Source organism: Talpa occidentalis, unplaced genomic scaffold (genome assembly GCF_014898055.3).
Source record: "Talpa occidentalis isolate TD23 unplaced genomic scaffold, MPIMG_talOcc4v2.1 talOcc4.14, whole genome shotgun sequence".
Lineage (NCBI taxonomy): Eukaryota > Metazoa > Chordata > Mammalia > Eulipotyphla > Talpidae > Talpa > Talpa occidentalis.
This window is the reverse complement of record NW_023601433.1, coordinates 5,016,050-5,043,165: the sequence shown is the minus strand read 5'-3', so window position 1 is coordinate 5,043,165 and position 27,116 is coordinate 5,016,050. Positions and strand designations below refer to the sequence as shown.

Here is a 27,116-nt window from a genome sequence, read left to right as displayed (position 1 = left end):
GTAAACAAATTTAATTGAGCTCTTGGGGTCCTTCCCTCCCTAAGTGGTAAATTTGGAGTAATGGTTAGAAATGGTTTGTGAAGAAGCCTGTATCTTTTTTAAATTAATGTCTTCAACCGTTTTCCACTTTCATTCTTTACACCGTCCTAATGATCGGTCCACAGCTCTGTTCAAGGAAGTGATGGGCTGAAAGCCGGCGGAGGAGTCCTGTCCTGACTTGTTTGGATACCTCTTTCCGTGCTTGGGAGATGGAGTCTCATGATATGATCATGCTTGGGCTTCCCCTGCAGTATTTTTAAGTTGCTACCCTTTTCCAGAGCCAGTAGTTACGGCCTGAGGTCCAGAACGCTTTCAGTATGAGTGCTGCTCTCTGCGCTGCCATCAGACCCCGTTATCATTTGTCCTTTCTAGAGTGGTGGTTTTCTACACCGTTTCCCCTTTATCTTAGTAACAGACTATTTTGTTGGTAAACAGTTCTTGATTTGTAACAGACTGTGGTTCTGCTTCTGTCTGCCCACTCCCAGAGGCCCTCGAGGCAAATGCTACTTTTCTGTGGAAAACCTATAAGATAATGTTCTAGAACAGTGAGGAGAAATCTAATAAGTACACTCCTTCCCCCGTAATGGAGTGTGTGTGCCAGTGCCCCGCGTCCTCTGAGGAATCTCTTGAGGCCCAGACATGTCCTTCCCGGGTGGACTTGGGCTTCGTGTGGGCTTCCCGAACACGTCTGACCTAGTCCAGGTCTGTGAGTCTCCTGAAAGGCCCCTCCCCGCCTGCCCAGTCCTGCCTGCGTTCACCCTGTTCCTTCCAAAACTGCTGTCACCGTCACCGTCCGCCAGGCCCCGTGCCCATGTGCGGACGCCTGATGGAGCCGGGGAGGGGGGCTCTGCTGCCAGGGAAGCTGGCTCCCCGTTTAGTCATAAAACTCCTTGGTTTGCAACCTTTATGAATAAGCCCATCCTTCCATCACATGTATGGGCTGCCTTCCCAGCACATGATTTGATGCAAAGAAGTTTGTAAATCTATTTTAGATGAGGAAGGTTCAGATACACTAATGAGCGAGTGATTGGCAGTGAGACCCTAACACCAGGTCCCTGAAAACCCTTTAGTGGGTATGTCAGGTGACTTTTGTCGTGTAGCCAAGATAACGTGACAGTGACTGTTACAAGGAATGTGTATAAGGTATTGAGTTTTTTTTTAAAATCTCTAGTCTTTTAAGAAAAACGAATCTTGTTTTTATTCAGTATAACAGAAGAGAACTACAGTTTCCTGCCACAAAGCCCTTCCAAGAAAGATTTTGAAGGGAAGAGCGGAACAAAGGTCAGCCGGACGTTCAGCTACATCAAGAATAAAATGTCCAGCAGTAAGAAGAGCAGAGTAAGTAAGAGCGTGGGTGTCCTTCCGTCGGTCATTGTATGCTCTCGTCACAACCCGCTCCCACCTGAAAATCAGCGAAATGTTGGTTGGGGACACATGGAAATACATTCAGAGATACTCTGAAATAACCTAATATTTGAAGGAAAATAATAGCCCCAGGAGGTAATTATCACCATTTGTGTTCCTGGTGTTTGCTGAGAGCTTCCCAGGTATTTTCCAACTCAGTCCCCTCCACTGCCCTGATAGGGTAGATCCTCTCTCGCTTCTCCAGGAATGAGATGCCTTGTCTGGATCTGGTCCCAAACATGGGAGAGGATCACACCCAGATCTCTTTGGCTTCAGAGCCCGTATTCTTAGCCACAGTGCTTAATTCTGTAAAGTAGGTGTAAAATGCAGCTACAGGATTTTATGCCAAAACCAGAGAGGTTGGCAAGATTGCCACCACCCCCCCCCCACCACCCCCAAAAATCACACTGACTTTTAGGACAAATACGTGTGGGTTCTTAGGCCTACTCCTAAGTTGGGCGTGCGTATGTTGCATTGTGGTCTCCTCAGTGTTTGAGAGGTAAATGAAGATATTTTTAAAAGTTTCTGTCTCGTTATTTTTTTCATGCTCTACTTACAGGAACTTTCGAAATCTGAAAATAAGGTATTTCACCTGTCATCCCACATAGAGTTAACTATTCTTTTATGTGCTCTCAAGAGAAATAAAAGGCGTAAACTTCCTACACCTATTCCCAGTGCTAACCAAATTTGATTCAGTTTTAGATCAGAGGGGAAAACTCTCTACCCCCCACTTATCTTACACTCTACTTACCCACCCAGCCTCCATCCGAATAAAGAAATAAGTACAAAAAAAGAAAGAGACAGAAATCTTAATAACTAAGGAACTCTCTTCAGGGTACACACCCGAGTGTAATACATCCAGTGCACGTGCTCCTAACTACATCTGTGAAGTAAGGGGATAAGGGAAACACTGAACCTAGGGACCCCGGCAAAGATACCCCACCCAAAGCCTGAGCTCACAGCTTCGAGGCCTTGGGTTAAGTGGGCTGGTCGAAGCAGAGCCCCCGTGTGTTTCACTAAGTTTTGTAAATAAGATCGCTTTCTTTTTGCAAATGCTGTGCTTACTCATCACTCAGAAGAATTTTTCCACAAAACCTGCCCCCAGAATTGTTTCCATTTCTCCTGAGCAGGTGTTAGGAAAAGGATTCGCCACCCCTCCGTCTGCGTACAGACAAGTGTGGGATGGAGGGAACGCGGGCAATCCCGAGAGGCAGGCGAAGATGCAAAGAGTCTGGCAATCATTTCCAGAATAATCACATATTGAAGTGTTCATTTCATGTTTCGCCTTGTGTAATTTTAAAAAATAAGGTCAAAAAGGGCAGAGTGCTTGTCAGTGCCTGCACGTCAGTGGCGAGGTTTCCTGTAGAGCCTTCTCTCCCCCACTTACCTTTGTTGGCTTGGACAGGTTGATGGCAACCTGAGAAAATCTCCCCGACAAGATCAGTATAAATGAGCCAGTGTTACTGGGTGATGTCTCGTCTCAGCATCCGGAGTGGCTGACACGCCCCTAACGATGCTCAAGCTCAGAACCTTTACCTTGAAAAAGGCCAGGACTAGCCTGAATGATTTCACATTGTTCTGGTTGATTTTTATCTTTAAACTGTGAAATCTTCAAACAGACTGGTATTGGAAGACACTAGGTAGGTGGAGATTCCCCACCATCTCCCAGTGACATCGACTTTCAGGGCAAAGCAGTGATGCGGGGATACGGACAGACGTGAACAAAGCAGGGTCAGGCTGAAGTTAGGGGGTGGAGCCTGACCGTTAAAGAAGACTCATTCCATCCTCCTGGAGCACAGGCCGCGGCCCAGAGAAGAAAGAGCCCGGAGGCACCGCCTCTGTGGTCTGGCCCAGGGCAGGTAGCCTCCTCATTTCATGCTCACTCTAACACCAAACCTACCTGTCACTAAACAGTAACTTGTTTATCCTTCTAGCTTACCTCAAAGGAGTGCCTTGGCTAGTAGGAGAGGGAGAGAAGAAGGCAGGAGAAAAGAAGGCTGTTTTTCTTCCACCAAAGCCTGTCATTGCTGCACAAACTATCAGTTGACCTATTGCCCTCTGATTATCTTCGTCAAAATGACAACACTCTTTTGCAATGAGACTGGTTCCTCTTTCAGACTCAGCTCCACCATTTAATCTTCAGGGGCTTGTGCTGTCTCCAGCAAGGGTGTCTCAGAGAACAGTAGATCTGTAGCCCTGCACTGCAGTCGTTATCAGGTGCAGAGAGTACCCTGGTGGCCTATCATTAAAAGGCTCGAGTTTCCCTTTGGTAATTGTTGTTTTACGATTGTTTTACAACCGTCCATTTTTGTCAGTGTAGCCAAACATACTCAGAAATAGGGGAAGTAGTGAAACAACTTGTGTTAAGTCCTGTTTGTACCCTGTTTTTTATACTCACAGACAATAGAGCTCACCATACAGAGAGTTTTATTCTCTAAACAGTAACACCAAAATAAGTGAATATTAGATTTTCTTAGCATGATGATACTATTGTTTTCTTACCTTTAAAATGTTTTTTTTTTTTTTCCGTGTTAAAAAATTCAGTGCTACTGTAGATGTTAGCACTGATTTCTTAATGAAAATGATACATTTGACTTCTTTCAGAGTGTGTGAAGAGATGCTATGGGAGCATCTAAATCTATTTGTATTAAGATGTTGTCCTGGATAACCATTGCTGCATAGGGAAACTAAGCATTTAGTGCAGATTACATTAAATTGCCACTTTTCAGTCTTAGCAAAGTCTCTAAGAATGGTTTGGAAATCTGCTTTCCTTACAATTAAGCATGATACATGTATTTGTGTAAAATGGTTTATAGTTATTAACCTAGGTGTATATTCCAGTTAGTATGTTAACTTGTGGTTATAAGCAGTTAACTACTATTCACAGAACCAAAAGTCAACCACTCGGCAGCAGATTATTCACATTCCTAGGTGATGTGTTTGTCTGCTTTTTTATATATATGTGAAAACTGATTGTATATATACACACACATTGGAGAAATTGATAATATATATGTAATATATATAAGAAACTGAATACTGAGCCTTCACATGTCATTTTTGAGATTCATCAGTAACTGGCTAGAATCAGTAAATAAATATATTGAAATGTTTTTTAAGGGGGGTTGAGCATAAACAGGAAGTTTAACAGGAAGACTGGCAGTTTCTGCTTTTGTCTTTCAGTATCTTTGAGAAGGGGTACAGTTTCTATCTTAGTAAGTTGACTTGCTGTAGAGAATTTAAACCCTAACAGGCATCATGTTTGGGTACATAAAGGCAGTGAGGTGACCCTCTTTAAACATCATAATCACACTGGCTTTCTAAGTTTCCTCTTTGTGGAAAACTAGCAGATGCTTAGAAATGTTTTAGGTAGCTTCTTAATCTGACTCAGAGTCGGTGTTGGGGCCAAGAGTTACATTTCTGCCCACCTGCTCTGCTGCTCCATAGCTTCAGGATGACATTGAGCTCCCAGCTCTGTGGTCTGTGCAGGAAGAACTCTATCTACCCTTAGCCTTTCAAAGGAAGTTACTTGCAAGTAAGTAGGGAGTTACTTGCAAAGGCTTGAGTCAGGGTTAAGTGCAGTCCTGTCTCATTTCTGACTAAAGATCTACACATGACATTTGCTTGATCCCAGCGTGTTGCATGCTGTCTGGAGTGCTCTGTAATTTTTTCCTAATAGCTGTCTACAAGGCCAGTCTAGAAAGTGGAAATCCTCTTCCTTGGTAGTATCCTAGTGCAGCTGTTACCTGACTCTTTCCCTTTAAAGACTGTTTGCTTCTGTTTCCCCTGCCCACAGATAGAGCATTTTTGGCTGCTGTTAAGCTTACGAAAGTCAGACTTCAGAAAACAACCAATCACCACAAGTAACTTCACTGAATATTTTTCTTAGAAAACTTGCAGCTTTTTATAAAGTGAGGACTCAGTTTTCAAGTAGAAGGGTTCCTTAAAGAATGGTGTCTTTAAAAAACTTGTCCTCCCTGTGTGGAGATTTCTTGACCTACTAAAGATAGCGCTTCCATATGATCCAGCAATTCCACTTCTAGGTATTTACCCAAAGGACACAGAAACATCAATTCCAAAGGGCACCTGCACCCCTATGTTTATAGCAGCACTATTTACAATAGCTAAGCTTTGGAAACAACCCAAATGCCCAAAAATAGATGACTGGATCAAGAAGATGTGGTCCAGGGCCTCCCCTGGTGGTGCAGCGGTTGAGCGCTGGGTTGCGAAGCTGCCCGCAGCCTCTGCAGCGCCGGTTCGATCCCCGGCTGCTCCCCGGCCCCCGGAGGAGGGTCCCGCATGGCGCGCAGACCTCTCCTGCCGCCCGCTGCTCCCCTCAGCAGTGTCCTTCGGTCCTTCTGCCTGCTCTGCTCCCAGTTCTGGCTCTGGTGAATTCTCTCGCCCTCCCGCGCTTCTGACTGTACCCAGTGCTTGTATAAATAAATAAATAAATGTTAAAAAAAAAAAAAAAAAAGAAGATGTGGTCCATATACACCATGGAATATTACTCAGCATTCAAAAAAGATAAACACATGCAGTTTGCAGCAACATGGATGGAGCTGGAAGGGATCATGCTCAGCGAAATAAGTCAGAAAGAAAAAGAAAAATACCAGATGGTCTCACTCATAGCAGGAATCTAGAAAACCTAAATAAGGGACCAGGACAAAGACTAATTATAATAAGGAAAAAACAAAATCAATAAGCAGCTATAAACCAGAGACACACTTGGGGCGGGGTGGGAAAGGAAGGACTAGGGTCAAAATAAGGGGGGGATGCGATTATATGGGGAATATAACCAAAATGAAAATGCATACATTGTGCAAAAAATGAAAAATGATGTAAGAATTACATAAAATTAAAAAAGTAAAATAAAAAAAAAAACAAAAAAACAACAACTTGTCCTCCCTCCTTACCAGGGTTCCTGGCAGAGGAGCTGTCCACACAGCCTGCCCTTGGGGCATTCCCTTGGCTCACTTCCGGTGCTTCCGGTGTCTTTGTCGCTTTTACCAGCAGCATGCAAATAGTTAAGGCTAGCTTTGAGGAAACTGCGGTCTGGCCCTCCCTTCTTCCCTTTGTCAACCAGTCTGTCTTGGCTTCCGCTTAAGGTGATTTCTCTCAGGGCAGCTGGTAGCTGCTGCGCGGGGCCTAAGAGTTTGGCTCTTAGGGGCATGCGCCCCCCTTTCTCTGAGCGCATGCTTCCTGGCGTGGGGGTCGCGCCATGTCGGTAATGTGGGGTCGCTTCCCTGAAGTGCCCCTCATCACAGTGAAATTTATAGGACCAAAGCATGGGGAGGTAAGCGCCCAGCTTCTCTGCAGCTCTAGATTCGGACCAGCTCGGAAGGGGGCATGCGCCTGTGTTGTGGTGGTGCTGGGAAGACGCGTCTGGATGCGGAGGTGCTTGATTTTGGGAGCCGGCCGGTGCTGGCCTTGAGCACTGGACACAGACAGTTCTTTCTTCTAACCCTTGGGGCAAGCTCTAGCTTACTTGAGCAAAGTCAGATGCTTTTCAGCTCACATTTTATGCTTAAAGAAGCTTTCAGGGCCTCCCCTGGTGGCACAGTGGGTGAGCACTGGGCTGTGAAGCTGCCCACAGCCTCTGCAGTGCCGGTTCGATCCCCGGCCAGCAGGAATGGTCCCAAATAGCGTGACAGACCTCTCCTGCCGTGCCCTCTGCTCCCCTCAGCAGTGTATTTAGTCAGTCTGTCTGTTCTGCTCCCCGCTCTGGCTCTGGTGAATCCTCTCACCCTCCCGCACTTCTGACTGTACCCAGTGCTTGTATAAATAAATAAATAAATCTTAAAAAAAGGGGGGGGGAGAAGCTTTCAGCAGAATTTAGTTACAAGAAAGAAATTGAGAAGACTCAGTTTTTGTTATTATCTGTTACAGTTTTGCATCCTTTAGCAGTTGCTCATTTTCTCTCAGCAGTTTCCTGTTTTGTGAAGTGAGGTAATTTATATTCCTCCCTCCTCATTTTTTCCATCTAAAATGTAGCAGTTTGGCTCTTAGACTTTTACTGTATGTGTGCTGTTAGCAAAGGGCTTTCCATGAATCTGGACTGAGAGCCACCATTTCAGTGAGTAGTGGGGAGCAGTCAGTGAACCCTGTCCTGAATGTGACTTGCCCATTTGCTGTGTGAGCTTTTGTGAGTCAACAGCCTCCCCGGCTGGGAGCCAAGCTTTAACTTCGGTCAGGTCAGGATCTAGTTCCAGCTTGTGCAGTTATTGGCGCAGGACCACGACTCTTACTAAACATCTCTGAGCCTTAGGATTTAAACTGGAGATAAAAACTAGCACTGAACCTGACTGGGTGGTGGTGACATGTGAGCTGTTTGTGACAGCATGTGGCACATGGTACCTGCACAGTTTTGTCTTCTCAGCGTGCTGCCCACCCACCCACTTCAGAGTTACTGAGTCAGATGAAATAGCATATGCGGAAGGTGTGGATTCAGAGTGGAAGGCATTTGGAAATTGTCGCGACCGCTACATTTGGGGTACCCATTACTCGGAAGTTAGCGGTCATGACAACTGCTATGAATGTGTTCTTCCAGCCTCTGTGAATTGTAGTTAATGGTCCAAGTTGGTTTGAAAGGAAAATGTTCCACTGGCACTGATGAACCAGCGAGGGCTATGCCTAATAATCTCTCTGAAGGACCTGGGGCACGCTGTCCTACCCTGGTCCCCACATCCTTAATTGCCCCTGGCTGCTCTAGGTTTTTCCCTAAAGTCTAGCTCATCATTGCTTCTTTTAAGTTCTCAGGCTTTTAGTTCCACCTCCCCCAGTTTGAAAGCTGGTCCAAAGCGAGTAGCCATGAACTTTTGCAGATGTGGTTAATAAAACAAAACGTCTGTGTGGGGCATGATTGCTGTTTCTGGCTGGAGTGAGGGAGAATACATCAGAAAGGCGCCCTTGCTCAGGATGTGCAGTGGATGTGAGAAGTCAGAGCAACCTCAGATAATTCCTCTTGCTGCCCTGTCTGCTTTCCTGGCCCTCACCTAGTTCCAGAACTCACTGCCCTGCTCCCTGCCGGCCACTGGCCAAAAGCTCTCTGCTGCCTCCTGTGTGGGTCATGCTTTGGGTCACTGGGGGGAGTCATGGCCACCCCAGACCCTTCTCCCCCAGCACCAGAAGCCTCTTCTAGTGTTGGACGCTGGGCATGTGGGTATGAATAAGCCGCTACAGAACGATGTAGCCTGCCAGTCTTCACAGGGGCTTTCTAATGTAGCTTGATTGCTCACAACTTCACCAAAAAAAAAAAGAGTCAAAGACAAGCGACCCTGACTTATACCCAGAACATTTGCCAATCGCTTTTGGCACATGCCATTGGGTGCGCAGGTGAGGGAAGGTCTTCTGCGGTTCAGTTAACACCGATTCTTTCCTTCGGCAGGAAAAGGAAAAAGAAAAAGATAAAATCAAAGAGAAGGAGAAAGATTCTAAAGAGAAGGAGAAGGACAAGAAGACTCTGAATGGGCACGCTTTCAGCTCCGTCCCCACGGTGGGTCCGGTCAGCTGCAGCCAGTGCATGAAGCCTTTTACCAACAAAGATGCCTACGCCTGTGCGAGTGAGTAGTGGGGCCTCCTGCCAGCCCAGCCCTACCCGGCCCCCATGTATGTGGAGAAGCAGCCTTTTAAATGTCTTTAAGTATCGTGGAAGAAACCATCGCTATACCTGTAACATAGCGCCTGTGCGTTATTTCAGGTCGCCTCGGTTTCAAAGACCCTGTTCTTTGTCCCTAATCCACTGCCTTTTCCAAAAATCTGCATTAGCATCAATATAGTCTTGCAGCCCCAGACCCAAAAGCTGCCCACCCAGTGTTGGGTTGTATGTGCTCCCCTTGGTACTGAGAGAATATGAATATGCTTGAACCGCCTGCCAGGGTCAGGTCATGGTGACGGCCAGGGAGGCACTTCGTGCAAATAGGTGTTCCGTGCTGACCTGTTCTTGACCAGCGGAAAACCACCTTGGGTGGCTTGCTCACAGGGGGTGTGTTTAACAAAAAATGACATCCTTGACCGGTACCTACAAAGAGCTCATACCCATCATAATTTTTCAAGCATCTTAGTGTGCTGCAGCCTCGGTGCTTTGTTCTGAGTTATACTTGTTGTAAAGGAGGAAGGTGACTTCTGTTGGCTTTAGTAAGGAGAGTGCGAGTGATTATCTTGGAAATCTTGATGACTTGAGGTCAGTGCTTACTCACTGCAGCAATATTCATGGTGCAGAAAAATGACGAGATACCTAAGCATCCATCAATCAAATAAAATGTCATTTGAGGGGACATTGGGCTCCATGCTAAAAAGAATAAGCAAGGGTCAGGAAGCATCATGCCCTTTAAAGCAAGGAGTCCCGACTACGTTAGACTATGGGCCGTCAGATCTCACTTGTGACTCATCGGCTCTGCCCTTCCAACACCAAAGCAGCCCTAGACTACACATAAAGAAGGGGCATGTCTGTGCCTCACTGAAACTCCAGTCCCAGAAATGGGATAGGAATTCAGCCCACAGACCAGGTGCTGAGCTAGAGCCGCAGGTCTGCTGAGATCACTTGCAGATCTATTGGGAGGAGAAAGACCTTCGTAGAGCTGTGTGTGAGATCCCCACTTATAGTAAGCAAATAAGTAACTAGTAATTGTTTATGTAAATATAAAAGACTGTCTAGAAAGATGTACACCCAACCATTGACAATTGAAGAACAACATTAGGAGGAAGAAGTTGAGTGTACCAAGATTTTATGTTATGCTTCTGTTGGTGAATTTTTGAAGAACATACTTATATAGCATTTGTATGTGTTAAAACTACATGTAAACTGATTCACTGATACTTTCAAAGGTTTTTCTGATGATTTGTCAGCTGGTCTCCAGTGAAAGAGCAAAGTATGTTGGTATTTGATTCAAGAATTTACTAGACAAAGAGCAGAATTATTGCTGGAAAAGTGTCCGCTTGACAAAGGCTGAAGCAGTTCTGATAATGCCAGGCTGACGAGAAACCGGACGGTTGATCCCCACAATCTCAGTTCTGAATTGTGACGTGAGACATTATAAGCAGGTTTAGGGATGAAAGAGGTGGAAATCCTTTCTGAAGACCCACCGAATCTAGAGTCCATTAAGTTGAAGGACCGTTGGTTTATTGTTACAGTGAGTAGGTGACAACACTTGTCATAACCAGCTCCAGACAACTTTTCAGTTAGTTCCTATTGGAAAAAGCTGTCTCGTTTACGTCAGTATCGGTTCCATCTTATACTGACACAGGTATCTTATCGATACATTATTTCTAGGTTTAAAAAAATCAGATTTTTGCCCTCCTTGACTGTAGTCTGTCTTAGTCTACACTAGACTTTAAAGACTAAGAACTAAGCCTGCAACTGGTTTGTTATTTGTCAGATAGCAAAAATATCCACGGTGATGCAGGAGAATGCATTTCTTCAATGTAGGCATCCTCAGCCCACTTTCGCTTCTTTGCTCCCGCTTCCTGTTAAACGTAAATAGAAATAATTTCACTAGACACCCTTCCTGATGAAGCACAGCTCGGGCCCCACAGCCTGTTGGATTGCTGTGCTGTTCCTGTCACATATCCCGTGTGCCAGAGTTTCTTCCGGAGAGGGGTTCTGGGATGCCTTTGGAGACGGGCATGGTCCAGGGATGCAGAGCAGCCCACGCGGTACTCAGAACGGCACAGAAGCCAGGCAGGCGCTGTGAGGTGTGTGAGGCGCATGTGTCCTGCTCATCCTCACCTTTGGATCCCTCAGAAAAAGCTTCTTGGTCCTCAGTGATTTTAAAAGTAAATGTTAAAAATTTAGCTCTAAAATCTATACTAAATATTTTTCATATTTGATTACCTAAAACGTAAAAATGTTTTATTTCATTTAAGACCTCTTAAACGTGGAAAACCAGTAAAAGAGCAGATGGGCTGCTTGTTGCACGCTAACCGCGTTTATTCATAGGGCGGGACTTTTTGGTTTAACTTGTGCATTTTAATATTAGGTCACCCAAGGAGCACGGAGCCTGCTCCGTGATTTGGAAACAAATCATTTCATGGGTGTGGAGGCCACGTGTCATCACAAGAGTCTCCTGTCTGGAGGGGCCATTTCCAGGTGGGAGTGTCCTGATATCCGCTGCCAGCAGCCCTTCATTTATGGTTAGCTTGACCTGTCACCAACTGGTTGTTACCTGCTCAGCCAAAAAAAAAAAAAAAAAGGAAAAATAATTAATGTTTTTGAAATTTAAACTGAATCGCACAACAAAAATTGTTTGACAGGCTGGCCTGATTGCTACCCTAATATTCATGGCACCCCCCACAGAAACCTAGTGCTCCCCGCTGCAGCCACAGCTTTGCACCCAGCTCCAGAGCTGGTGTTGAGGTAGGCTCAGCGCTTCATAGTGACTTGAAGGTTTGCGTGTGACCGTGCTGCCTGCCATTTATAAAAAGATGGGGAAAAGGCAAGGCTTGAAAGCCAAGGAACAACATGTAGTCATCTCCCCAGAGGGACAAAAGTAATGGCTGATTCTCGCCAGCTTCCTGCAGAGCAGCCTGCAGTGATGTGTGTGTGCATGAAGCACCATCTGCTATCTTAAAGGAAGTGGAAAATTTGAGTAATTTGGGGACTTAGGATCTCTTCTCTTCCTGCATCCCTTCTCCTCTTCAGGAGCTTCCTCAGGAGTCTCAGAAAATGTGGTGACCTCCAGTTACTCCCTTGCCTCCTGGGAAATCTCTGAGCTCCTAGCTTCCCTTTTTCCGTCTAGCATAACCCAATTTGCTGACCCCGGGAGCCTCAGGCCACCAACCAGTTGCTCAGCCAGGTCTGAGTCTTGGTTTAGAAAGAACAGCCAGAGGCCATCGCGGTGCTGTGTCACGAAGGCTGGTGTTGACTCGTACCTGTCTCCCCAGTGTCCTCAGTCACGTTAGTGTGGCTTCTCTGCAGGTAGTCAGCAGGACAGGGTCTTTTAAGACAAGTCACTGTCCTGACTGCACTGGAGCACACCTGGACAGTCTGAAATAATCGTGGGTGAAGGCGGAGTCTGGAGGCACCTGTGGAAACGTTCTTGCTCTTACACAGGAAGCCGCAGGGGCAGAACCCACAGAGTTCCTTGCGGTCTGAGCCCAGGAAAGGGAAGCAAAGCAGTGGAAGGAAAGACTGACGCCCCCGGCAGGCCTAGTTCAAAGTGATTTAACTTAGTAAAAACCTGGCCTCCATCTCTCCCCTCCCTGAACCCCTTCTCCACCACCAAAAACCCTACTGTGCCTTAGGGTTAGGTTACTTTATTGGGGAAGGACTCTCTTTCCTTTCCTTTCTTCGGCAGGCACAGAAAGCTTCCCCTGAATAATCAACTGTTCTTTCCAGATCCCACAAATAATTTGGCCTTGGGAACACGTGGTGGAGTTCTTCAGGGTAAAGAATCTGTTATGTTTGGGCTTTGGGATTTTGCCAGTGGTTTTGTTTGCTTTAAACAGATGTAAAACGATCCCGGGATTATTGTTGATTTATTTTCTGTTGTGTTAGCAGCTTCTGAGCACTTTTGTGGTAGGTTGTTTCTCTTGATTAAACAAAATAAACAAGTGGACCAGCTGCTGTCTAAGTAGGTAAGATGAGTTGAGCATGTGTGTGTGATGGTTGGGTTTCGCTTTGGATTTTATCTGGAAAAGCAGCTCTCTAGATAAACAGTTTTCTGGCATTTAGAGTGGATTGCTTATATGAGAGAGCGAAGTACATATGGCTGATTGAAGAAAGGAAGTTTGTTGTTTAGAGGAGATGAAGGTGAAGGAAGGGCTCTGCATCGGGAGTCGGTTCTTACTCCAGCAGAGCCCGCGCAGCTTGTTGCCTTCTGCTGCTCAGGGTTCTCCAGAAAGCTGCTCTTAGGAGGCCCCAGCTAAGACGATTGGCTCTTTTTTTTTTTTGTGGCTTCCCTCTGCTTCTGTGCATCGAACTGTGGTTATTACACCAGCCACGACGAATATCACACACGCCTGTTGTATGTCGGCTCTGTCGGTCACAATAGGCAGCACCTCACACTGCCCAAAGATTTTAAACGAGCAGTTGCAGAAAGAATTGTGGAACATGTATTTCTAAAGTGCTCGCGCTTCAGCGTGTTTTGTTTCCTCGGTTAAACGTGAAACGAGAGGGAGAAGTGGCACCTTTCTGCCCTTAGGTGACTTGTCAACCTGCCTCCTTGAGGAGGACCTGAGAATTTCCCCCAGGTCTGTTCTGCTGCTCCGGGGTGTTTCTAGTGGGCAGAGCTCTGCAGCCTACTCGGCAGTGACCGTGGACTGAAGCCTGGGGAGGCTCCTCCCTCCCACCGCCTCGCGGGGCTGGGGATTCGGGCCCTCGCTTCCCCAGTCACGCCGTTCGGTGACTCTGTGAAGCCTTAGAACTTCACCCTCTGTGAGGAGAGCCCGGCTGGCGCGAGGCCTCTAAGCTCGTCTCTCAGGCAGGTCGCCTGCTTTCCGTGCTGAGAAACGGCCCCTAAGAGCTGCAGGCGGTGGTGGCTGGAGGCAGGGGTTCAGACAGCAGCCACCCACGGGAGCGCCCGTCAGACAAGTTCGCTTCATGTTGTGTTGCCCGATGCCTCCTTGTACGTTTTTAACCTCGTGTCTTGGGCTGATGTCAGTTGAAGGTTGAGCTGTTTGTTTTTAAGGTCAGAGGAATCTAATTAGGGGTCGGCTCTGTTCCCATAAGCCACTGTGCTGAGACTTTTTAAAGACCTCTGAAAAATGAAAACGTAGTGGATAGTGCTTGCTTTCTGCTGTTCGGAAATCTTTTTTTTTTTTTTTAAAAAAAAAAAAAGGCAGGCCAGTTGTTGCTCTCCCTGATGATGTGGTATGGTTTGTGGCAGAGGAGCTTGCAAATGTGCTAGATTGGTTCAGTCCTCATGTTCTTGATAACTGGCTGTTTTCCATAACAGAGCATTACGTTTCAACCGCATGACTTGGGCTGATGTCAGTGGGGCTGAAGCTTCTAATCACCCCCACACACCCCAATGCTGTGACCCCGGTCCAGGCCGACTGGATGAAAAGCGGAGCGTTTTCACGTCCACACTTGAGCTTGTTGAGCAGACGTTCGTCCGAGCTGTTTACCATGAAGACTTGTGGCCGTATTGTAAAGTTCAGCTGGCTTGTGGGTTTGGGGACATGTTAATTAAAAAGCAAATTTTCTGTGATAAGTTGCTTACTAGAAAGGCATGTTTAAAAAATTATTTCTGCTTTTCTGATTCATCGATTGGAATTGTTTTTTCACTTTCAAACATTGGCCTGAGACCTTGGTTACTATTAACATCTGTTTGAGGTGATAATCCCCACCCCCTCAAAAATCACCATGGCCTAATTCTCTATGGGGCGACGCAGCTATGGGGGAGAAAGGAATAGGAGGTGGAATGCAGCTTGGGCCAAGATCTGCCCACAGTCCGCTTGGTCACTTCCGTAGGTCAGGATTACTGGCCGGTTCTCCGGCAGGTCCACCGCCTCTGCTGATGGGCACCGGTGCCTGAATTATTACTGATCTTCAGGAAAGCAAGAAGATGCGTTTTTGTAACTGGAATATGAGACAGTGAAATCTAACTGAAAAGTGTTTTTAGTTTATCACGGGTGTGATTGGCTTTTTTCAAGGACAAGGAAATGTTTCTGAGGGATTTCAAAAAACTTGGAAGGACATTAGAACTTTGTGGGATGGTTCTTTTAAAAACATTAATGCAAAGTAGTGCATGGATAACACGACAGGCTTTTATGTACCCACCGCTGAAGATGAAATTAAAAAAGCAACTTTTTTGTCATGTTGCTTTAGATGAAATGTTTCATGTTATTAACCATTATAGGTAACGGTGAATTCCTGTTTCCCTGTTGATCCCCCTGCTCGTCCTGCCTCCCCAATAATAAATAATTGTGAGTTCGGTGTATCTAGTCCAGGCTCTGGCATCTCATCTCAGATAGTGTTTCATCCTCATTTTAGTTCATGTAGATGGTACCTCTGGGGCTCAGCCTGCTGAACAGATGGGTCTGGGTCGCTGACGGCTCGCTCCTGCGGCATCTCTTTACAGACACGGAGAATCTGCTCCACCACTGCATCTTTCGGGTTATTTCCAATTTCTCTCATAGAAACTTCGCCTCAGCGTCCTTGTGCGGGAGCGTCTGTCGCATCGGGCTGTGCGTAAAAAAGGGAGTCGCGCCCCCCTACAGCGGGCGGCCCTCACCTCGCCAGGCCTGGAAGGGGGGTGGGATTAGACAAGACAGATTTGAAAGACTCCAGCTGAGCAGGGACTTGTGAAAGACAGGCGGTGGGGGGCGGGGGTGCTCTGGGCCCTGGGGGGCTGCATGAACGGAGAGGGAGCCAGCCCTTTCTGGGGTACGGGTTCTGCTGGGGATAGGAAGGGACATCCAGTTGTTCTAGGAACTGAATAAAGAGCCTCCATTCCTTTGTCAGGCTTTTTGTCCTGTGGGTCCAGCATCTCGGTCCAGTGGGTGGGCAGAATAAGGGGCCACGACAACAGGCCTTTCCAAACTAAGAAGTTCGAGTTTTGCCTTTAAGATGAGGGGGAGCCATTGGAGATTTAGGGGGAAGCAAGAAGGCAAAAGGTTTCGAATACAAATCTATAGAAACAAGTGGTCGGGCCCACCTCTTACCTCATTGACTCCTTCTGGAAGGCCAGAAGGAATTCTTCCTTCTGGAAGGTCTGGAAGACCAGTGGCTAGCGGGGCCTCAAGTCTTCAGTCGCAAGTCACTGGCGTTCAGACCCTGGGGCATGAGTTCCATGTTGCGCAGAAGGCCACAGGGCCTTGGCATCACAGCGGTTTATGGGGATTCCATTTGTGATTCTACTTCTTTCTGTTACTTCTTTATCAAAGAGCCAGACACATTAATGAGGGCCAGTGGTTTCCAGTTCCTAAGAAAAACATGCTTAAAATGTTTCCGTTTGCTCATAGAATGAGTTACTCACTCCCCAGGGGTCTCTCTGCAAAGCCCTGGTAGGGCCTGGGAAGGGTGTTGCTGAGAAACCCTGGCATTAATATTCGGGGGTCTGTGACCTCTTTCCCGCTGTACCTTCTACAGCAGCTTCACAGCTTAGGTGCACATGGCCCTGAGCATCCCGTAAAAGTGGCGGGGAGGGTGGCTCCCGCACAGCCTGGTCGGCTCCTGGAGGGGAAAGCAATGGCTGCAGCAGCTGGGACTGGGATCAGACCTTCGGGCTTCTCCCCTGCTTGGTTTCCTTGGGAATCTTTTCCAGGAGAACCTTTTCCCATGCTGCTTTTGTGAGTGAACGTGAATGTCTCTTTTTGTTTATTAGAGTCGAAGCACTACCAGACAGTGACTGTTCACGTGGGGTGGAGGGGGCTAGGCAGGAGACAAGGGTCTGCCCAGGAACGAAAATCGAAGCCTCACCCCAGCCCAGGACTACAGCTGGTCCAGGTCTAGGACATCCTGTTGACAAAAGCAGAGTGCTTCTGGAGGCTTCATTTGTAGGGGAGCCTCCAGCCGTGTTCCTCCAGGCAGAGCCGTTGATGACCAAGTCCTCCTGACATGTGCTCACTCGGGTCTGTCCTGGTGATGACTCAGACAATTTAAAGTGAAAACCGCTTCTGCAGCATGAAGGTTAGAAACAGTTCAGCAGAATCTACTTTGAAAAGTTATCCTTGCAAGAAAAGGAGCCAGAAATGTCTTGCTGAACCCCAGACCGAGGAGTGGGGGGGGATAGGGCCCCTCCTTTCATTCTATAGATGAGGAACCGAGGCTTCTGGAGGGGGGATTTGCATAGAGTCTTGTTTGCTCGTAGAGCAAGCGCCTAAATCAGATTCAGGGTGATGCTCTTCTTGCATCCCTTCCAGTGTTAACAAGTTGATAGTTCGCATGTCATCCAGGGTTGGGCGCTTGACTTAGCATAAAATAGACGCCGGCAGATGACGGGCCTGAGGTGGACATGTGCACGGGCACCATGACTCAGGACTGTGCTAGACTTGGTGGAAGATTCTCAGTGGGCGGAGTGGGCCCTGCCCTGGAGGCGTCAGTGAAGGAGAAACCCATGAAGCAACCACAGTGCGATGTGATAGGTGGCGTTGTGGAAGAGACCTGTGACGCAGGCGGCATTGCGCTGTTGAGGAAGGGGGTGGGGAGACCTTGGGGCTAGGATTCTGCCCGTCACCTTCTGGCGTCGCCCCGGGCCACCCCACTCCCTGTCACTGCCAGATGAAGGCTGACCCTGTCCCCACAGCCAGCTCTCCTGTCAGCTGCTGCTTCACCTCTGGCGGCCCGGCACAGGTCTGGTCTGTGGCCGCACAGCAGCCGGGGTGCACTGACCCTTTCGGGGCGCCGAGGGCTGACCCTTCACCCCAGTGAGCAGCAAGACCTGAGCGTTCTTGGCAAACTGGTCTCTGCTTCCTCTCGGGGTGGGGGAGGGGGGGGGTCTCCCGCCCTCTCCAGTCAGGCTTCCCAAAGTGCTCTGGGCAGTTCTACGACCTTCCTTGACGCAGGTGGGTTTTGGAAAGCTCGAGGTCGTCCAGGTCCCACATGTAGGAAGACGCAAAGAGGAGGACGTTGGGATTCCCGCTGCACTTCGCAGCAGGACCTGGCCTTCGCGCTTGTCTGACTTGCACTCACAGCTGACTGGGATGGGCGCAGATACTTTTACTTTTAGTTTAGTAGCCGCTCCGCTTCCTGCCCGAGTTCCAGACTTCTAGTTTCTGTTAATCGGAAATCGCATCTGCTCTTGTTTCTCCTCCTCCAAGTGACATCACAGGCGCTTCCTAGCGGAGGCCTGCAGTCTGTGCAGCCGTCAGAGTCACATTCAGGCGCGCGTCACTTGACCAGGAGACCCGTGGGCTGCCCGCGGGGTCGACTGCCGGCTCTGTTTGCTCTCTTGACCTCCCTTGGGTTTGCTTCTTTTCAGGTTGCAGTGCTTTTGTCCACAAAGGCTGTCGGGAAAATCTGGCCTCCTGTGCAAAGGTCAAAATGAAGGTAAGATGCTCCGGTTAAAAGAAGGGTTAAAAAAAAGGGGTTAAGCTGTAAAAGTCTTTGGAAGTGAGAGCTGCGGTTGTGGTTTTTGCTGATTTTATGATCACCTGGTATAAGCTTTGAGACCAAAAGAACCAAAATTGTTTTCTCTGCAATGTGAGCGACGATCTTAACTTGGGAATTGGAGCCTTGGAGAAAACGAAGTGCCTCAGGACTTCTCCGCGTCAGATGGCTGCCCTCTGTGGCTGAGCACCTCTGTGGTGCTGTTGAAGGGGTTTCCTCACTGTGTCCAAGACCCACTTTACTTTTCACACCTTGGCCTCTTCATCTGGGGCCGGGAGTCCCCCTAGTGGAGATGGGCTTGGAGCCGGGGAGTGTCCGGTCAGGCACAGTCGGTCCCCAGTCTGCGCTTTCCTCCATGGGATGCATACAGGTGGCCCTGAGCCCGGGGCAGAGGCAGGACATGCCCGTTGTCTGGCGGGCCTGGCCTGAGCACGCGGGCCGCCGGCGGAGGTGGGCTCTTTGGGGGGCCCCTCCAGCAGCCCGTGTGCTTGTCTTTGTTCCTTGTCAGAGGACGCTCTCCAGCTGCTCAGCGTGCCGTGGGCGCCTCACTAACGCACACACTTGTCCAGTGCTGTGGCCTCCAGCTCAGAATCACCTTGAGGCTGTTCGAAGACAGCCTACTGGGTTCGGATTCTAGGTTGGGGCCAGGAACTTGCATTTTGCCGAATTCCCGATGCTGCTGCTGTGTGTGCTGGCCTGGCCTGAGGTCCACACTCAGCAGCACTGGCCCGGGGCACAGAGGACTAGCTCTGCACCTGCGTCCCCGTGTGGGCCGTGCTCCCCACTGGAATGTAGGTGCCACGCTCGCCCTGCAGCCTCGAAGCAGGACTGTGGTTCATCCATCAGGCCCTCGCTCCTGGCCAGGCGACTGGCTTCCACTCCCATGGGGCTGGATGGCCAGCGGCTGTGAGCCGAGTGGCTGCAGATTGAGACGGGATGGGCAGCTCCACGTGTCCCATCCTTCTCCGCCCGCTTTGCTGGGCCTATCGCATTGGTGTCTTGAACTCTTAACAGGACATGCTGCTGCTGTGAAACGAGCTGTCCTGTCCTGAGGTCCACTGTCCTGAGGTCCCGCGGGGGTGTCAGGGTGGGGACCCATGTTGCTGAGGCCCCGCGGTGAGGACCAGAGCCGGCGAGTAGGAGCAACTGGCTCTCTTCCTAGTTAAGGTAGAAGGTAAATCATAAATAGGGACTTCATGTATTTCTCTTCTTTCTTTCAGCAGCCCAAAGGGAGCCTCCAGGCGCAGGACACGTCATCGCTGCCCACGGTCATTATGAGAAACAAGAGTAAGTGGCTCGGCCCGCCTCCCCGGGGCAGGACTAGACATGCATGCATTTGCGCTGCTCCTCTGCATCCTTCATCGAGGTGGGAATGCCCATTCTGGGGTCAGCTCGAGAAGGCTACGGGTTCACTGACTACAAACCTAGCCCGTCAAGCCCTCTTTGGGGGGTTCTGGAGTTGCGTTTTTGCTTAAGAGGCAGCACCTTGGCCCAGTGTGTCCAAGCACGTGACCCTGCACATCTCCCAGTTCCGCCTCAGACCATAGTGCATTTTGCCCAGGGACCTCAGGTGACGCTGGAGTTACCTGACTCACACGCCCGCACACCGCCACTGCCCACCTGTGGGAGGCTCCCCTCGGCTTACTTCATGGCCCCCCCTAGCATTCTTCATCTCGCTCCTCTCCCTCTTCCGTGCCTGCTCGGTGTTTTCTGTGTGTGTCTTTCTGATCTGCTGTGGCTTTAGCCATGTGCCTGTGTTTGAAAATACTCATTGTCATGTGTGTTGAATTTAAGTCAGACGGTGACTGACTCCTGTCCCGTCTGCTCTTTCCCGCCTCCGGGTGTTGGGAGTGTGGCATTGTTGTTAAACGTAAGCTGCTGTTTGAGGCTGTCCTGTGGGATTCCTTCATGAGCATCTACCACTTTACTGGTCAGTGCCCCCAGGATCCCTAAGGTTTCTCCACTCCCCATAAAGCATGCCTCAGAGCCTCGTAGTCAGTCAGTGGAAACCCGTATGAGACTTTGCCTGCAGCAGTGTTTTTCCAAGGTCTGATTCCTAAATCATTTAGAAGCACAAATTCTTGGGCCCTCCCCCAACCTGCTAAAGCAGAAACCACAGGGGTGAAGCCCAGTGACCTGTGTTTTCCTCGCTCTTCCATGTGATTCTGACACACACGCAAACTTGAAACCGTAATTTCTCTGGGGCCTTCCAGACAGCAGCAGAATGTCCACGCCAGTCCCTGCAGGAGCTCGTGAGTCCCGCTTAGATGCGGAAGCTGGTCACGGCGATCTTTGTGTGCCCATGACTTACACTGGACCCAGACCCACGTCCGTCTGCCGTCCGGCCCACGCCAGCATCGCGCACGTGTCTCATCGTCCTTAACTTCTTTGCTCTGATATTATCCCTTATTTCACAAATCAGATAAAGTAAATACCTGTTTTTTTGGGTAAATACCTGTTTCATGCCTCATTCTTTGTGGACAAATTACCGCTGCCCCATGAGAAAAAGTATTGTTCTTCCAGCTTTGTCACCTTCGGTGCTTAGGAGCCCGGGGTGTGGTCTGGGCCCCCACTCCACCGCGTCACGGAGGTGTGAACTGTTAGCCCCGTGCTGCGTTTGCTCCTGTGGAGCAGGATGAGGACAGCGTCAGGGCGGGAGTCAGACTGAAGGATCAGACCGACTGTGGCCCCGTCAGTGTTAGTTTTTGCTGCTCCCATCGCAAGTAAGGAACGAGGCCTGGAGATGAAGCCACATTCATCTGAGGGGCATAAGGATCCGTGTCAAACAAGGCAAAGCTGATTTTATCCCCGCCTTGTGCTGCTGCTGGATAAAGCGGTTCCTCACGACTCTCAGGGCTGTGCATCCGTGACTCCAGTCTGTCGCCCCAGGCTTCCCACTGGTCGCCAGACGCATCCTCCGCGTGCGCCTCTTCTGTTTCGCTCCTTCTCACATCAGTACTCCAAGGTTATTGCTGCCTCCGTTCATACACTTCCCCCCACTAGAAGGTTCCCTTTTCTCTCTGACCTACCCATGTCCTTACCATTCTTCTAGCCCAAGCGTTCCTTCCTGCCCCGGGCTTCATCTGCTCCCCGACTTCCTTCTGAGCCCGAGGGTGAGCCCAGGCTCTGCGGGTCCGCGCCCCATGCCCGCTCCTCATGCGCTGCTGGCAGCGAGCGTCTGCTGTGTCGTAGCATGACGTGCTCTGGTGCATCCCGGTATCAACTCCATGGAACTGGAATTGGCAGTCAACAGTGGGGTTAATTTGTACTAAATTACAGGCTCCCTGAAATACTGGAAAGTCCTAGCTCTGGACTTGGCTGGGGACGGACGGACGGACGGACGGACGGTGCAGCTCGTGTCTGGGGCATGCATCCACTTACCAAAGAAAATGCCAGTGTAACCGCTTCGGTGCTAAGTCAGGCCTGCAGTTCCCTCTTGGGTCACGTTAAGGAGAAACAGTGTGAGAACAAATTAGCTACGTGACATCAAACACGTGTCTGAGACCTCATCGGTAAAGGGAAGGAACTGGTCAGACCTGTGTTCTCAGCGTGCCGAGGGCCCGTGGGCAGTGTATGCAACGTGTGGACTCGGTCCCAGCCCAGAGGCCTGGGCGGGCAGTGACTCGCACGTCTGGTGAGCACCTGAGAGTGCTTCACTCCCAGAGAAAAGTGCCTTAGTTGTCTCTGAGGTTCCTTTTATCCCAAAAGTTCTTTCAATCTTGTTTTGAAATAGCTTGAAATTTTAAATGTAGAATATTTTCATACAATTCTTTACCCTCACTGCCTAAGCACCATCCTAGCCCACAGACGACTATTCTTTGTTCATAATTTTTTTTTCTTCCCAAAATTTCTTTATTAAAATACCAATTTGGATCGAGATTTCTTTAAGTTTCAAAGAGAATCTGTCATGCGCTTGGCTTGGCTCCTTTTCTCCCCTCCCCTTACTTGGAGACCTGTATCAGTTTGTGGAGAAAATCCTCATTTTTTTAAAGCTACAATAGGATTCGGTCTATGATACACCATTATTGCTGATCTTTTGCTCCTCCCTTGAGTCTTCTAATCTTCCACTTTAACCAACAATATTGCATGGGGTAACTTGGGACAGATGTCATTCTAACAGATGCAGGTATGTCTCGCGAAATGAACATACCCTAAGCTGGACTTACTGGGTCAGAGGGTGTGGGTGCTTGCAGTGTCTGTAGACCCTCCCAGATTGGTGCTGTGGCATTTCTGCACCATCCCCACTCCCTGGGCAAGTCAAGTGAGAGTTGTCTCCCATGTGGCGTCTGTAAGTGAGTCAGAACCAGGGCTGTGAGAAGTGATGCTTAGCCGGTATGCTCTCTGCCTTCACAGCCTCCCAGCCCAAGGAGCGCCCCCGCTCCGCGGTCCTCCTGCCCGACGAGACCACTGCCACCACGCTGTTTGCCAGTAGACGGTCTCAGCAAAGTGTCTCCCTCTCCAAAAGTGTCTCCATTCAGAACATCGCTGGGTAAGTGGGATCTGAAGACAGCCCAGTTCCCATCTGGGTGACAGGGCACGGAACTGTGTCATTTGACTAAAAGACCCCCCCGCCCCAAACACATGAAATTAACCAGTCATGGTACAGTGAGCAACACCAGGAAGAGCACAAGCTCACGTTTCCATGCCAACATGGCCGCCAGTCCTAACGGAGGTGTCCCTTCCCCCTGGGCAGGTTATCCTTGGACTCTGTACGTGGCTGGCCCTGCTTTTAAAGAGCCTGCGTTCTAACAGTTCTGCTTTTTTAGATGAGAATAAGAAGTGCCAGTAGGATCTTTGGTAGTGACCACTTCTATTTGCAGATGGCACAATTTTTTTTTTTTTTTTTGGGTGCAGGTGAACCTGGTATTTTTTTTATTGTTGTTCCTTTCAAAATCTGTTTTCCATCCTTCCCTCAACTCTTACATTGGTTTCATGGGAGAGATTAGGGGGTTGGTTATTACTGTGAGGCTCCCACTCACCTCTGTGTTGAATTCCTCCGTGATCCTTTTAAGCTGCTGTGGCCCTGGCTGGTCAGGCCCCATGTCAGAGGCTGGCACAGGCTGATTGTGATGTTACTGGCTGTTTTGGACAAGATGCCTGTCTTGCTACTGGATTAAGAAGTCATCTCAGATATAGGACTCAAAGCCCCTCTTGCACCTCCTTGGAGAGAGAGAGAGGCCTTAACTACAGAATGCAAAGCCTCCTTTTGTCATATTTTCTAAACTCTGCTGACTAGTGTGTGCTTTTCCTAAAAAAAACGAAAAAAAAAGAAAAAATGAAAAGAAAAGCTTCAGGTATTTTTACTTTGTTTTGTCTTTGTATTTTGTTTTTTATTATTATTTATACAATAGCTGGGGTGCAGGCCAGAAGCGTGGGAGGGTGAGAGGATTCACCAGAGACAGAGCAGGGAGCAGAACAAGCAGAATGACTGAAATACACTGCTGAGGGGAGCAGCGGGGAGACAGGAGAGGTCTGCTGCGCCATGTGGGAATCTCCCTGGCCGGCCCGGGATCGAACCCGTGCTGCAGAGGCTGCGTTCAGCTTCACAGCGCTGCACTCAACCCGCTACGCCACCGGGGAGGCCCTGTCTTTGTATTTTCAATATCCAAAGGCCTTCTTTTCAAAGCTGTTAGCACAGTTTGTTTGCATAATGACTGTAAAAGTTAGCCTTCGAGTAAAATTTGAAGTTTTAAGTGAGTCTTGCTTGCTTTTGTGTCAACATTTGTTCTGTGATGATGAGTCAAGGTTAAGTCAGTCCAAAGAATGCAGTTTAATATGAATGCTCAGTCTTTATTTAGGGAATGGGGAAAACTGATGGAGTGGCTAGACAGTGTTTCAAGCAGAAATTTCTGATGTAATGTGTGCACCAGAGAGAAGAGAGCTTCCCTGACTACCTGTCATTTAAAAAAAAAAAAAATCCCGGGGCTCAGAAAGTTCAAGTTTGCAGGGGTGTTAATCACCTCCACCCTGCATTAACAGTTTGTGTTACGTGTTACTGGGAACCTGACAAGAGAACGTGTGTTCAGCCTCTGTAGTACTTACAGCCAGCTGTCAGTAAGCCCTCATTTTAGTGCAGAACACAGCGCATCGGAACGTATTTGATGGTGTATGTGTTTTGTCTCCAGAGTTGGCACTGATGAGAACATGTCAAACACCTGGAAATTCCTGTCTCATTCAACAGACTCACTAAATAAAATCAGCAAGGTCAATGAGTCAACAGAATCGCTCACTGATGAGGGTAAGAGCAGCGGGGCCTGGCCTTGTTCATGCATCTGTAGGGATGTGTCACTCCCTGGACATTGTGAATGGAATAATAAGGGCCTGCCCACCCTTCCTCTTGCGAAGGTTCTCTAAGCTCTCTGAGGGCATCATTTGTGTTAAAATGAGTTGGTCCAGACGTACCCGCTGTCAGCTAACTGCTGAAGGAAGCCACTGATTGGCTGGGGTCGTGCCCTGCTGCAGTGCTTGTTCTTGCCCCAAACTTCCGTCCATTCACTTCTGGCTCTTGGCATGTAAGGTTACTAGTTCCTTCTTCATGTCGGAGTCACGTCTTGACCATGTTTGATCGAGGTGAAATTTTTATCAGTCGTCACCAAGTCCCGAGTATAGGTCATTCAACAGTTGCTGCTTTTCTAATACTGGCACATGTTCTCTGTGGCCATGTCCTGTGGAAACGCAGGGGGTTTGTGTCTGACAGAATTAACCAGCACCCTGAGGAAGGGCTTGGCTTCTTAGACTGGTGGAGCTGTCTCAGAGGTCACTGACCCACGGTTCTGATGCTCATTTTTTGTATTTTGAGGAGTAGGTACAGACATGAATGAAGGACAGCTAATGGGAGACTTTGAGATGGAATCGAAGCAGCTAGAAGCAGAGTCCTGGAGCCGAATCGTGGACAGCAAGTTCCTGAAACAGCAGAAGAAGGAGGTGGTCAAACGACAAGAGGTGCTCTATGGTGAGGCCCTGCTCTGCCCGCCCGCGGGGTCCTGCCTTCTTAGCTGTTGATGTGTTGGGCAGTGGGACGTCAATTTTCAAGGATGAGCCTCCTCACAGACTTTCTATAAAACATTGCCGTGTGGAGACATCATGTTTCTGTCCTTTTCGCTTCAGTTTTGTTGAATGTTGTACTTAATGTGAGTGCTTACGTGCAGTGTAGTCCTCTGCTCCTCTAGAAGCGAGACCAAGCAATCGCCATCTCTAGGAAGTCGGAGCACAGTAAATATGAAAGGTTGTAAGGCCCCTGAAAACCAGCATTTAAGAGTAGTGGAAATCAGAGGAATGAGGTGAAAGTGCTTGCAGGGAAGGGCCAGCCCCTGGCCCGGCGAGGTCTGTGTGGGACCCGCGGGGCTTCAGCCCACACTGGGCTCTTAGCAGCGACAGGTGGTGTTTGAAGGAGACGCCAGTGAGCAGCTTTGTCCTCCTCAGAGCTGATGCAGACGGAGCTGCACCACATCCGCACGCTGAAGATCATGAGCGACGTGTACAGCCGGGGCATGATGACCGACCTGCTCTTTGAGCAGCAGACGGTGGAGAAGCTGTTCCCCTGCCTGGAGGAGCTGATCAGCATCCACAGCCAGTTCTTCCAGAGGATCCTGGAGCGGAAGAAGGAATCGCTGGTGGATAAAAGTGAGAAGAACTTCCTCATCAAGAGGATGGGGGATGTGCTTGTCAACCAGGTGAGCATCGGGGTGGTGGGGAAAGTGAAGGTTGGGGCTCCAGAGTGGCGTGTTCACGTCTCGGCCCATCGCTTGCAACGTGAGCAGCGGCAGCTGTTTACGCCCACGGGGCCACAGTGTCCCCTGAGTGTGGACAGCAGGCGTCTGCCCTCGTGCGGTTTCTCTCCCCAAGACGGTTTATATGCCGCCTGCAGGAACAGTATAGCCGAAGGAATTGCAAGTGTTTGTTGGAAGTCTCACCCCTATGCCTGAAATCAAAAGGAACATATTTATCTCGAACCGCTTGAGTATAGAAAATTGAATAAGCAGCTCTCTGTGAATTACTTCCCAAAATATGATCTTATTGCTGGCGTTTTCATCACAGCATGGTGTGTGGGTTAGTCCAGAAACAGTTGGACTCAAATGTTGATTCAGATGTCTTTGTCGTGGACCATTTTTATGGTTTCTTTTTTTTTTTTTTAAAGATTTATTTATTTATTTATACAAGATTGATTGATTGATTTATACAAGCACTGGGTACAGTCAGAAGCGCGGGAGGGTGAGAGAATTCACCAGAGCCAGAGCGGGGAGCAGAGCAGGCAGAAGGACCGAAGTACACTGCCGAGGGGAGCAGCGGGCGGCAGGAGAGGTCTGCGCGCCATGCGGGACCCTCCTCCGGTGGCCGGGGAGCAGCCGGGGATTGAACCGGCACCACGGAGGCTGCAGGCAGCTTCGCAACCCAGTGCTCAACCTCTGCGCCACCGGGGAGGCCCTATGGTTTCTTTTTAAAACATTCTTTTTGGGGAAAAAAAAATCACAACTATAATTTTGACTGAGGGCATACCATCAAATCTGTCCCCCAAAAGAGAAAAAAAACACTCCGTTTCCCAGGCAAATCTCTGCTTCAGTGTTGAGGCAGACAGTCACTGGTAAGTTTGCTAGAAAAATGGAAATGTTGTCCTTTCCTTGTGTTCTGGAGCTGGTGCCCCTCACCTCGTTCATTCATCCATCATTCATTTTTCAAGTATTTACGC

General features: G+C 48.9%; 1 protein-coding gene across 9 annotated transcripts in view; it reads left to right on the top strand.

The window, feature by feature from the left end:
- AKAP13 (A-kinase anchoring protein 13) overlaps positions 1–27,116 on the top strand; it is a 252,783-nt gene that overhangs the window by 208,802 nt on the left and 16,865 nt on the right. For 7 of the 9 annotated variants that reach the window (XM_054694745.1, XM_054694744.1, XM_054694741.1 and 4 more), the window contains 8 exons: positions 1,245–1,377; positions 8,828–9,002; positions 18,303–18,370; positions 19,651–19,717; positions 22,784–22,919; positions 24,556–24,668; positions 25,230–25,382; positions 25,853–26,103. In XM_054694745.1, coding sequence (XP_054550720.1) covers positions 1,245–1,377; positions 8,828–9,002; positions 18,303–18,370; positions 19,651–19,717; positions 22,784–22,919; positions 24,556–24,668; positions 25,230–25,382; positions 25,853–26,103 — 1,096 coding nt within the window. The remainder of the gene's footprint in view (positions 1–1,244; positions 1,378–8,827; positions 9,003–18,302; positions 18,371–19,650; positions 19,718–22,783; positions 22,920–24,555; positions 24,669–25,229; positions 25,383–25,852; positions 26,104–27,116) is intronic. The other 2 variants (XM_054694743.1, XM_054694742.1) reach the window with 2 other exon arrangements.